Genomic DNA, 12791 nt, shown 5'->3' with positions numbered 1-12791 from the left:
AGAAAAAAAAAGCTGGTCCCACTTTATATTAAGTGGCCTTAACTACTATGTACTTATTTTTGATGTAAGTACAATGTACTTATTGGGTTCATATTGAATTGGAAAACACTTTTGCTGCTATTGAATTGGGATACGGGTAAGGTTAGGGAAAGCTTTGGTGGTATGGGTAGGTTTAAGGGTGGGTAAGGTGTAAGGGATGGGTCAACAGTGTAATTATAAATGTAATTACAGAAATTAATTACAGATGTAATTACATGCAGGTGTTTTTCAAATATAAGTACAATGTAAAAACATGTATGTACACAATAAGTGCTTTGTATCAAATGATTAATTTAAATGTAAGTACATAGTAGTTAAGGCCACTTAATATAAAGTGGGACCAAAACCCTCACCTGCCTATAGCCTTAGTAATCCTGAAGAGCTTGATTAGCTTGTTCAGGTGTGTTTGATTAAGGTTAGAGCTAAAAACTACAGAACAGCGGCTCTCTAGGACCGAACTTGCCTTCCCCTGGTCCAGACAGACATAACCAACCTATCTGCATGGGTTGCTTCGTCAATGACAGAAGAGTGAAGCAAAAGACTATTTGAAATCTGATTTGAGCAGCCAGAGCGTCCAGATTGATGCATTTCAGTCCAAATGTGGTTTGAATCAGATTTGGGGAAATTCAACACACTATTCAGGTGACTCTTTACAAAACTTACCTAATGAGTAAAACTTTTTAAATTAGCAACCAACTAAGTAATTGCTAAGGACTTTACAAAATAAAACATTAAAGAAACGTAATAAACTAAAACAACTGAAGTCTTAAACTGGGGTTTATTGTATATGATGCTGAAATATTCAAGTACAATTCATAACAGCCCTATACATGAAATTAATTGCAAATAATGTACATATGAAATAACATCTATGTCCTCATAGACACCTGAATATAATTCACCATAACATGCATGTAAACCTGGTCTCCTTTATACAGTTCATGTCAATCTCACAATCATAGTGGTATTTCATAATATATAGCTGTGCAAAAATAACTAATATATAAAATATAATATTGTTTCAATCAGACAACCAAGCCATAAATAAATTAGTCAAAACAGTGAGTAATTTATGAAGAAATACAACAGACTTCTCCTCAAACACACACAAACAGACTCATCACCATTCAAACAGGAAATGCTTTTGAATACACACAGGACCGGTCCACAATCCTACTGTAAAAGACAGTGTTTCATCTTGGTAGACGCCTTATGTCCTTACTGAAGTCTAAAGTCAGGTCAGGTATCTTAATACATTAATACGTCATCTGTATTATATCTCTGCTCTCTTTTAATGTGCAGATGCAGCGTTGCGCATTTAAATACCTCTGAAGCTATAGTCGTAAACAGAAATGCAAGGCAATCTTTACTTGTGTGCTTACCTGGAGCACTCACACAAAATGCTTCGAATTTAGTCTTCAAAACTGACTCAAATGATATTGGATTTGTTGATGAAAACCGAGCCCCTTATAATAAAGTCGTAAGATTGTAAATCATTTGTGCTCAGTTTGCAGCTACACATTGGACTCAATAAAGGAGCGTTTAGGTTTGATGGAGCTGATCAGGATAGGGTTGTCCCGGGCCAGGCTGGCCTGCTTGTGCTTGGTGTCGTTGTAGTGCTGCTGGAGGGGATTGCTGTCCTTGTATCCGGATCCATGATGAAAATCGGCTGTATGTGTGCTGTTATGGATGGGCTCCTGATAAGCGCTCATTTTAGCGTATTGGAGATCACCGGTCAGTCCTTGCGAGTGCGTGTTCATGACGACATTTACATTGTGACCTACGAGCCCTTCTGGCACAAGTCCTTGCCAGCCGTAACTGGACACCAGGTTGCCATGGTGACCTTGCTGCTGCTGCTGCTGGAAACGTGCAGTCTTGTCAATGACGCCCATAAAGGGGCGTGGCTTATGCTCAGATTGCCTCGCGCCGCTGTCGGAAGCGCTCGCCACAGAATTGCGTACGCGACTGGTATCCGACAGGTTTCCGCTGGAGGAGCTGGACACTCTCACGCTGCTGCTCCTGCAAAATTCCCCTCTCGGCTCAACGCCGCCTTCGGCTTTCTCTGCGTGACCAAACTGAATGCCGCCCTCTCTGGTACCACTGAGCGGACCCCTCTCAACGCCGCCAATGTCGATGCAGGGCCCTGCTCGGAGCGAGGTGGGTCGGTGCCGGCTCGGCATGGGGCTCGACCCGGCACTCTGGGGCGTCCTGCCCTCTACGTGTAGCGAGCTGCTGTAATCTCGGTTTTTCATGCTTTGAGCCTGTCTGGACGGAAGGCGCCTATGGGCAGCCCGTCCGGAGGCAGCTGCCGAGACAGCAGACTGGGCATCCGCTATCGCCAGGCCTAGAGAATCGGGCAAGGTGCGGCTTTGATGCCAGCTCTCCTTCCTCTTCTCCTGCCGAGAGGATTCTTGCTCACGCCGCTCCTCCTCCTCCTCATCTGCCTGCAACATGTTTATGCTGAGGCTGTCTGGGCTTTTCTCCAAACTCTCAATGTCTTGGTCATCGTCGTCATCATCATCATCATCATCTTCTTCCTCATCGTCATTCTCTTCCTCATGGTGTGAGGGGTTGGCGTGAGAGGTAGGGTGTTTAGAACCCTGTCGCTGCAGGTGTTGGCACTCTTCCTCCACGCGTGCCAGCAGGCGTCTGATCTCTCTGTTACTGGGACACAGACGCGCCGCTTCATAAAGATCAGCCAGCGCAGCCGCAAACTGCCTGAGAGAGTGAAAAGGAACTGGTAAATATTTAATCACTGTTTGTGCACTATATGCAGTAGATTGTTTGGCTCTAAGCTTGCTTTCTCTCTAAACCTTGTGAGATGACTTACTGCCTACTTCTAACATGGGCAGCAGTCTATGTCAGGGGATCTCAACTCTGGTCCTCGAGGTCCACTTTCCTGCAGAGTTTTGCTTCAACTATGATGAAACTTACCTGAACAAGCTAATCAATGTCTTCAGGATTACTAGAAAGCTACAGGCAGTGAAAGTGAATAAGTGGTGTAGCCAAGTATGGTGTGAAGTGAGCAGTGCACACCATGACCTGGAGCAGTGGGCAGCCATTTTTGCTGCGGCACCCAGTTGGCCGGCAGTTGGGGGTTCAATGCCTTGCTCAAGGGTCTCAACCTTTGGGTTATAAGTATGACTCTCTAACCACTAGGTCACAACTGCCCCAGGTGAGTTTGATCTAGGTTTGAGCTAAACCCTGCAGGAAAGTGGATCTTGAGGGCGAGAGTTGAGAACCCCTGCTTGACAAACAGGATCTTTAACCACAATTGAACCTTATTAATGACTAATTTAAGACTCTTTTTACAGGCAGCAACTTAACAGCGACTGGTTCACATCTGATTTGGACATTAGCATTTTGTTAACCTAACAATTATCCCATAACTAATTATCCCAAAATTGGCCAGAGTCTTGCACGTGGGCAGTTATCTGCAGGTACCCAACAGGTGGACCAATAAAATTTTATGAAACATATTTACCTTGTCATTTGCTGTGCGGGTCGGGAGTCATTAGGCACAGGCAGACTGCGGGTTAAATAGCCAATGTTATTTTCGGTACTGGCTGATAGGTAGGCAGCTGCTTTCAAAAACTCCCCAGTATATTTGGGTTTACACTATGAAGAGTGTCAAAGATTTGCATTTACAATGTATTTGATGAGCCAATCGAGCGCATGAACTCAAAGGAGAATCTGAGGTGTTTAAGTTAGCGAAGAATCCACTCGTGCAGGACTCTGATGTGAACGTGTGTTTAATTTAGATATTAGAAGTCGCACCTGCATACTGTTCTACATTTTGAGTTAATCATTCCTCAGTCACAATGCCTGTCCTGTGTATAGTACTATATATAATATACTATAAAAGTGTGAGAATTCAGCTTTGCTTGTCAACAGGAGCACACAGATCAAACCATTTGCGTGATCACTGTACACTTGCTGATTCAAGGCTGAGCCCTGTACTTTAATTGAATCATGCAAGTTAAAGGGTTAGTTCACCCAAATTACTCACCCTCGTGTCGTTCCAAAACTGTAAGACTTTTGTTCATCTTCAGAACACAAATTAAGATATTTTTGATGAATCTGAGAACTTTCTGTCCCTCCATTGACAGTTACACAATTTAAACTTTAAAAAGTTCATAAAGAGATCGTCAAAACTAATCCATATGAATTGAGCGGTTTAGTCTTTTCTGAAGAGATTCAAATGCTTTATATGATGAATGGATTTAATTTAGGCTTTTATTCACATATAAACATTGATCCGTGAACATAAACAAAAGCTCAACCGAATCTGTTTGACGCATGAGAACAAACCTCTTGCTGAAGCTCAAATGTGATGCGTAACACGAGAATGAACCTCATTGGTTCTCGCACGTCAAGCAAACATGTTAGAACATCCGTTTACCATAACTGATGTGTGCGTTGATGAATGTTTATCATATCATATAAAGTGATTGAGTCTCTTCAGAAAATTTGGACTTACCCACTCAATTCATATCGATTCGTTTTACAGTCTCTTTATGAACTTTTTGAAGCGTCAAAGTTTTAGTTGTGAAGCTCTCTATGGAAGGACAGAAATCACTCAGGATCCATCAAAAAGATTTTCATTTGTGTTTCGAAGATGAACGAAAGTCTTTCAGTTTTGGAACGACACGAGGGTGAGTAAATAATGACAGAATTTTAATTTTTGAGTGAACGAACCCTTTAAATCTTTTCCACTGAGGGACTAAGTGGATGACAGTTCACAAATATTATAACAAATTTGCACAGTGATTAACTAGAATAATACAAAATGCCACTTAACAAAAAGGTTACCAACCACTGTACTATAATAATCACAAAAATTATAAAACCACACAGAAATATTGTGTGAAATAATATATTTGTCATTTGATGGCACTATTTATTTATTTATTTTTTTAAATCAATACTTCTCAGTATTGAAAAAAAAATCCGTCGGCTTGGCCCATGATTTGATTTCTTGATTCTGATTTTTGATGTCATGACTTTAAAGTTGCCTTATGTTAAAATTTGTAGCATAATTAGAAGGTAGCACAATTTGATTGTTGCAGTTGTTGAATTTGCTTGTTGCAGTGGGGTGCTAATACTATTTTTTTAAAATATTCTATTTTTATAATATGAATACATGTTGACTGTAGTACACTGACAATATATGCATTAAAGGTGCTAAAGAGGATGTTTTGTTTTATACATTTTTCCAATATGTCTTTACTAACTGATAAAAGACTATTTATTAGGTGCACTGAAAGGAATAATATTAATATACATCATCTGTGCACGAGGTAATGCCTTAAAAACATCAGCCAATCGTTTACGTGATCATCACATAAACGATTGGCCCTCTGGCTTGTCAATCACTGACGTGACGTTCTTTGTGAGAGACGAGCACGGCTGCGCTCCAGTAACTTTCCACACTCCACAGGCGCCGCATGCAATGTTTTTGTCAGGAGACAGGAGTAACAACTGCAGATTATGAGTTACCTGCGGTGAGTCCGACAAAATGAATCCACTAACACGACACAGTGAATGCTGGTGGTAAACACTCGTTTTCCAATACTCGTGGCACGAGTTTTGGGAGGCGTTCCCTCGAAAGGAGGGGGGTTGTTCTTATGCATGCGCTCATTTCAAAAACTCAGTAACAGTCTTTGGTTTCTCAGTCGACGAAAAGATCCTCTTTATCACCTTTAATCTTATTTAATTTATACTAACCTGCAAAATAGCTTTTTTAAACATTGCTGAAAAAGTACACATAACACATCAGAAGTTTATGACTTCATTCAAGTTTAAATGGTAACCAGAGATGTCTCTATTGTTCAGACATCTCATCATAAGCCCTATTTGGACGGGATTAGTTTTACGTGGGGAGGTGGAGTAAAGTAATTTTACCTCAGGATGTCTGTAATATTAATTGGCAAATTCGCACGGGACAAGACATCTCAGTAAAACTAGCAGAAGTGGGCGGGGTAACTCGATTTACGCACCGCCGTCACCTCCCTGTCGTCATGTGGGTATACGTTGCTTCCTGATACAATGTGCGAAAACACATATAATCTAAATATATAAACTATAAATAACAGTTAGGTCCGATTTATTAATTAAATTCTGATTGGATTATGATGGTAATAGGCACTTAGCTAAAGATAAAATTAGTTTTGTGCCTCTGACAATTGCTTCGATCTTCTTTTTGCTCTGAATGGTATGTAGAAAATACTTGAGGTTTGCTACAGACTTGTCCCACCACCTACAACACAAATGAATGTTTCTGCAAGTGCTTCCATGCTTGAAAAATGCACAGAAAACTACTTTTAAACAGGAAATGACGGAATTTTACCGTACATATTTACAGCGGGTCTTTTCAAACGGGATTAGTATTACCTGAGGTAATTTTTCCTGACCTTTTTACAGACGGTAAAAGTCACCGTAATCTTTACTGACATTGTCAGTAATTATTACCGAGATGGCACATTCGGACGGGACTAAAATCACTGAGAAGCTCTGGTAATAATTACTTTACCCCCACCTCCCCATGTAAAACTAATCCCGTCCGAATAGGGCTAAAGTCAGTGAATCACACCAACGACTCCCGTGTCGCACTTCATTCAATTCGCCAACTGGATGAACTGATTCATTAACAAGAACTGCACAAATGGAGAGTTTGTTGCGTTATGTTCGGGTTTGCATGCAGACAGCAAGGATAAATAGAAGTGCATTCAAATGTTCATGAAGGTTTTTTACCTGCTACTCCTTTTGGCTCTGGCACGTGCATAAAATGCCTCATAGGACTTTGGTTTGAGCTCGAGAGCTTTGGTGGCAAACTCCTCAGCCATGCCAAAATCCTGTCAAGAACAAATGTGAAAGGAAGAAGAGAGGAAGAATATGCGTGACAAGAAGAAGGGACAGGGGAAAAAATAAGGACCAATCAAGTTTTCAGCAAGTTTAACTCTGTCTTAACTAGACCCATGAGAGCGATTAGTGCAGTCACGGCAGCACCGTTGCATTCTGGTACTGATGCGTGCGTACCAAGGGGCTGGATTTACTCGCTCACATTCTACCCTCGTTCCATCATTCTGCTCTCATGCATGAATCTGTAATCAGGAGACTCTCGTTGAAATTCCGTCCTTGAGTCTAAGGTCAGAGATTCAATGAGGAGCCATAACTGTCAGCCCTAATGATGCACTTTAAATGTTTAATGGTGGAAGATCCTATTAAAATAACCATTACAACTTCAGGATGCCTGTGTAATTAGGAAAAACGTAGCAGGACACATAGTGACTCTCTCGTTATCTCTCTCTCACACTCACATAATCTGCCTCCTAATTGCACTCAAAACACTTCTATGAACAGCCTGTGAGGCTCTTCTCCTCAACTTAGACAAACCATTACAATTATCCTGGATAAGATGAGTGTGTATGTGATGCCTTTAGCCATTTAATATACTTAATTCTGTTTGTTAAGACACACAGAGAAATATTGGCATCCAATATACTCATGTGACATACGTTGGTTTTGCGGCGGCAGCGGGACAGGTTGAGATAGAGGGAAACCCGGAGCTCCCTGAATGCCTTAAGGTCTTCCCCGAAACCTTCCCTCGGAAACTTCCTCAGTGCATACTGATACCTCTGAGCAGCTTCCTTCATCTTCCCTTTCTGAGAACAAAGGAGAGAAAGAATACATGGAGGAAAGGAGAGTTTCAGAAAGTCTCAGAGGACCTTCATGAAAATGTACCATAGCGATCATTGTTTAAATGACGTATTTGTTGTAAGAACATAGTAACTACGGGTAAAACCATAGATGGCTCTTCAATACCACGGTTAGATCGATGTCAAATTTTGGTTTCTGTAATAGCATGTGTTTGATACTACTTTTTAGTTCTACTCGAGACTATTTCTACCCCCAGGGATGCTAGTTGTTGGCAGTGACAGACCTTATAAAGCTGGTTTCCCTCCTCCATGAGTCTCTGCAGAAGTATGATGAGGATGTCCGGTTTGGAGGTGGCCATGGCCCAGGCAGCATTACCTTCAAGAGAGAAAGAGACACGTCAGTCCTGAACGTCAATAACACATAGACCGATTCAGAGTATGACTTTCCTAATGCTTGTACCTGATCGCTCATAAGGAGATGTTCTGTAGCCTTTAGCAGTGATAGTGACAGCAGTACAGAAAGAAAGAAAAGAAGAGAAAGCGTAAAGAATAAATGCAAGGGGAAAAAAACTCAAGAAGAATAGATGTGTGCTGAAATTAGGAAGGAATACACACTACCATTCAAGAGTTTGGACTGTTTTTGAGTCTCTATGCTCTCCAAGGCTGTATTTGATCAATATGAATATAAATATATATGATATATGAATGAATTTTCAGCAGCCATACTATAGTTAAAGGGACAGTTGACCTAAAAATGAAAATTCTGTCATCATTTACTCAACCTCAAGTAGTTCTGTATTAATTCATACCTGTATGAATGTCTTTGTTCTGCTGTTCACAAAAGAAGATATTTAGAAGAATATTTGAAACACGTAGATCTCGCCCTCATTGACTACCATAGTAGGGGGAAAAAAATACTATGGTAGTCAATGGGAGGCGAGATCTGCTTGGTTACAAAAATCTTCCACTGTGTACAGCAGAACAAAGAAATTCATACAGGTTTGGAAAATGTAAATGATGACAGTATTTTTGGGTGAACTATTCCTTTAAGGGTCACATGATCCTTCAGAAATCACTCTAATATGCTGATTTAATGCTCAAAAACATTTCATATTATTATCAATGTTGAAAATAGTTGCGCTGCTTAGTATTTTGGTGGAAACCATGATACTTTTTTTTTTCAGCATTCTTTGATAAATTTCAAAAGCTTTTGATCAATTTGATGGCTCCTTAATGAATAAATGTCTTTAAAAAAATCTTACAGACTCTAAACCTTTTAACAGTAGTGTATATACTGAAAAAAATAAGTTATGTAATAAGGTCTGAAAACTATATTCAAAACTATATTCACAATATAGCACAGCCTCAAATGCCTTTTATAAAACAATTACTACATAAAAAAATTGTTATACTTACAAAGCAAATCCAACAAATATAAAGCCATCCTTCCACTAGAATATGTGGTAACACTTTATTTTAGGGTCTTTTAACTAGTTGCTTATTAGCATGCATATTACCCAATACCTAAACTTAATTACCTTACTAACCATTAATAAGCAGTAAATTAGGAGTTTATTGAGAGAAAAGACATATGAATGTGTGTTCCTAAAGTGTTACCGAATATGTAATTCCTAACATGTAATCTGCAGCTAATAGCTGACTATTGTGACTATATCATGTATTTGAGAACAGCTGGAATCATGCATCAACCAATCAGCATCCAGCACTTGAATAACCTGCTTTATAATGCTAAAATAAAATGTTAAAACTGCAGATGTGCTTCATCAGGCTAAGTTTAAGAGAACTCCAGTAACTAAAGGATTTATTGGCAGACTTTCTAAAACAGCAAACCTCTTGAGATGGTTTGGATGAAGAGTATGACATCTAAAAAAATGGAAACTAGATCTTTTTGCTTGTCCTGCACTATTACTTGTATACCAAGGGGAAATGAGCAGGCAAAAATCTGCTAACCTCTATATTGCTCCCTTCTAGTGGCTAACTGGAAATCTCAGCTAATGCTAATTTAAAACATGGGTTATTTTTCAGTGGTTATGGAGCTTGCTCGCAAAAGCGGGAGATTTTTCTTTCCTTCAATCCACACAGGAGCTTTTCTGAACCACTTCTAGTGTGCAGACAAGACAGATCACACCACAACGTCATTAAAATGCGTCTGGCAAAGTCATTGCCATCATCAACCTCAGACTGGTAGAGACGGTCGCCGTTTCAAATGTAATTAGATGTTTTTAAACTGGAAGGGGAATTTGTTCTCCTAAGGTTTGCACTCTGTGACTTTGGGTAGAAAGCTGAGTGGACTTCGCTATAAAAGTCTTTGCCCTGACGCAGAGCGTGCATGACAGTCCAATACATCACCAGCGTCCTACTTAAATGGGGGCTAACAGTCCTGCATGGCTCTGCTGCGAATATGGCCTGGTTTCAATTGCATTTAGGACTCAGCAAAGGAACGCTGTGCTTTTACTCTGAGAAAAGGGGAGAACAAATGGAACTCGCCACATTCTAGATTTAGAATGGACAAGACCCTCTTGAGAACCTGACTGTGGCGATCTAGATTCTAGAGGACGGCACTCGAACCCAGGAGAGATATAAAAGAATGTGTGTCATGATGTTCTGAGGTGAGACTCACCCAGTTTAGCCCCTTTCTTCAGCAGAGTGACCACGACCGAGGTGTTTCTGCTACCGATGGCCCGGTCCAGAGGTCTCATGCCGCTGTAGTCCATGTGTTCGATCGCCGCTCCGCACTCGACCAGGTAATGCACCTGAATGCAGATCGCTCATAGTCAGATATGGACACGGCATAATACTGAGACACAAGTGTCAGAGTGTGTTTGTGTCCGCAAAGAGAGAGATTATCTCAGCTTACTATGTCTGCGTCTCCGTAGAAAGCGGCAAGGTCCAGCGGGGTGCGTCCGTGCTTATCCGTGTGGTCAATCTGAGCTCCTCTCTCCACTAGAAACTCCACCACTTTCTTCTGACCTTTCAAACATGCCCACCCGAGCGGGGTCAGACCTTCTTTATCCACTGCTGTCATACTTGCTCCTACAATAAAAACACAATCATTATGGACTTTATTTGACAGTATGATGCAAGTTTTGTCACAGAAATTTTATTACACTGGTATATTAAGGCTGTAAATTTGTTTTTTTAGTACTAAAACAGCCCAAAAGGCCATAAAATGTCTGCGCCAAATACTGAATTTAAAGACAAACACATTTTTTTGGTGCATAAACTCAAAAACATCAAAGTTCAACAAGGAGACAAAAAATATTAAAAAAAAAAAAAAAAAAAATATATATATATATATATATATATATATATATATATATATATATATATATATATATATATATATATATATATATATTTAGAGGCCAAAGACAAAACGTTTACTATTTACATTGTCATCAGTGTCATAACCACGTTTTGTCTTGTATTTGGCCTCTAAATAAAGCTTTTTTGTATAAGACATTTTTTACGATTATGCGTGCAAACTTTTTGCTGAGTATCATTTTTGATACATCAGGCTTTTATGGCCCATACAGGATAGATATAGGAAAATATTGAGCTCATACGTGAGGAGGAAAAAAAACATGCAGTTGCTGATATTAAATTCTGATCGTTTGTACTGTACATCAATGAGATCTTTATAACAGTACAGTAAACTACTTACATAAAATTCATACGGTAAATATCACTTGTTACTGTATATCACCCAATAATATCTTAATAAGTTGAATTTAAATGCTTTGTTTTACGATCAAAGCTCTGTAGTTTTTATTGTGGGGGGGTAAAATATATAATGCAATGCCATTCAATGATAGAGATCTGTTGAATCATATTTGATACTGACATTTAAACATGATTTTACTAAAAAATGGTGAATGGATAATCAAGTAAACCTAAGCTGTTCAATCCACTAAGTGAAATATTACTAATAATATAGATGTTATTTTTACATTTACTTTTTAAAAATGAGTAAAAATGTCACACCACAAAGACAAGTGTATCAAATTGAAGGAGGGCATTTTTACAATTATAATAAAAGGCTTTTTACTTGCTAAAACAAAAGTATAAACTATCAATCAAAAAATAGTATAAACTATTTTTACTTGCTAAAGTATAAACTATCAATCAGGACACAGAAGGCATGTAGAAGATTGTGTACAACAGGTTTTTCACTAAAGTTTTGATCAGGTTGATAATTTAAAGGCCTTTGAAATTTGATTAGGCCTTATAGGGTTATGGTTGATTAACCCTCTAGGCCTCTTCGTTCAGAAATGACCGGAAAATTTTACGCTTTGAATTGTAACTTTTTTGCTTCAAGAAATGGGGTGACACTTGGTAACTTTTGTTGCATAAGCTATGTGAACACACAAAAAATCATGGACATGATTCGGATATGGTAAAGGGTCAGGAGAAAAAAAGTCACACTTGGCTGCTTCGAGGTCAAAAATGACCAACATAGGAAATGTATGGGAAATACGGAAAGATAAGAAAACTCAGAAAATCATTTGGTGGTACAAACAGCATTTCAGCCACTGTGCAGAAAAAAAGTGCACAACAATGAAGGGGTGACCCCACCCTATACCCAAACTCATTAAGCTGTGATAAAGTATTCCTGTTTATTTTTGTCAAATTTTGATGTTATGTGTAATAAAATGTTCTCTGTGTTCAGGTTTGAGTAGTAAATTGAATGCAAAAACTGACACTTCAAATCAACATTTTAAACAAAAAAATATAAACCTTGACAAAAAGCGGTCTTTAAGAATGTCTAAGTATAAATCCACATCCACGACTTAATAAAAATAAGTATTTATGTCTATAAAACCACTAGAGAATTTATAAGCCACTTTATATAGAGCTACATACTGTAGGAATCTAGTGGTTACACCATGGCATTATATAAGTTTTTTGTTTTTTTACTCCTACCAGATGGCACTAATCTACCTTCAAACATTGGATTTGAAATGCTTTGTCTGCATTTTAACATGAAAAAAAAAATTCGAAAAAAAAAAAAAAGGATATAAATTGTATAAATATTGCATAGTATCATAAAATCCCCTCAAATTTCTAAATTAT

General features: G+C 38.9%; 1 protein-coding gene across 1 annotated transcript in view; it reads right to left on the bottom strand.

Moving 5' to 3' along the window:
• Positions 1-820: 820 nt before the first annotated feature.
• The window catches only part of tanc1a (tetratricopeptide repeat, ankyrin repeat and coiled-coil containing 1a), a 93311-nt gene continuing 81340 nt past the window's right edge, over positions 821-12791 (bottom strand). The window contains exons 21-26 of the mRNA XM_067373054.1: positions 10576-10751; positions 10339-10471; positions 7982-8073; positions 7557-7703; positions 6793-6893; positions 821-2757 (exon numbers count right to left, since the gene is read on the bottom strand). Of these exons, the coding sequence (XP_067229155.1) occupies positions 1554-2757; positions 6793-6893; positions 7557-7703; positions 7982-8073; positions 10339-10471; positions 10576-10751 (1853 nt within the window). The 3' untranslated portion in view covers positions 821-1553. The remainder of the gene's footprint in view (positions 2758-6792; positions 6894-7556; positions 7704-7981; positions 8074-10338; positions 10472-10575; positions 10752-12791) is intronic.

The sequence above is a fragment of the Chanodichthys erythropterus genome, chromosome 21 (assembly GCF_024489055.1).
Source record: "Chanodichthys erythropterus isolate Z2021 chromosome 21, ASM2448905v1, whole genome shotgun sequence".
In the NCBI taxonomy this organism is placed as follows: domain Eukaryota; kingdom Metazoa; phylum Chordata; class Actinopteri; order Cypriniformes; family Xenocyprididae; genus Chanodichthys; species Chanodichthys erythropterus.
This window is presented reverse-complemented; position numbering and strand designations above follow the sequence as displayed.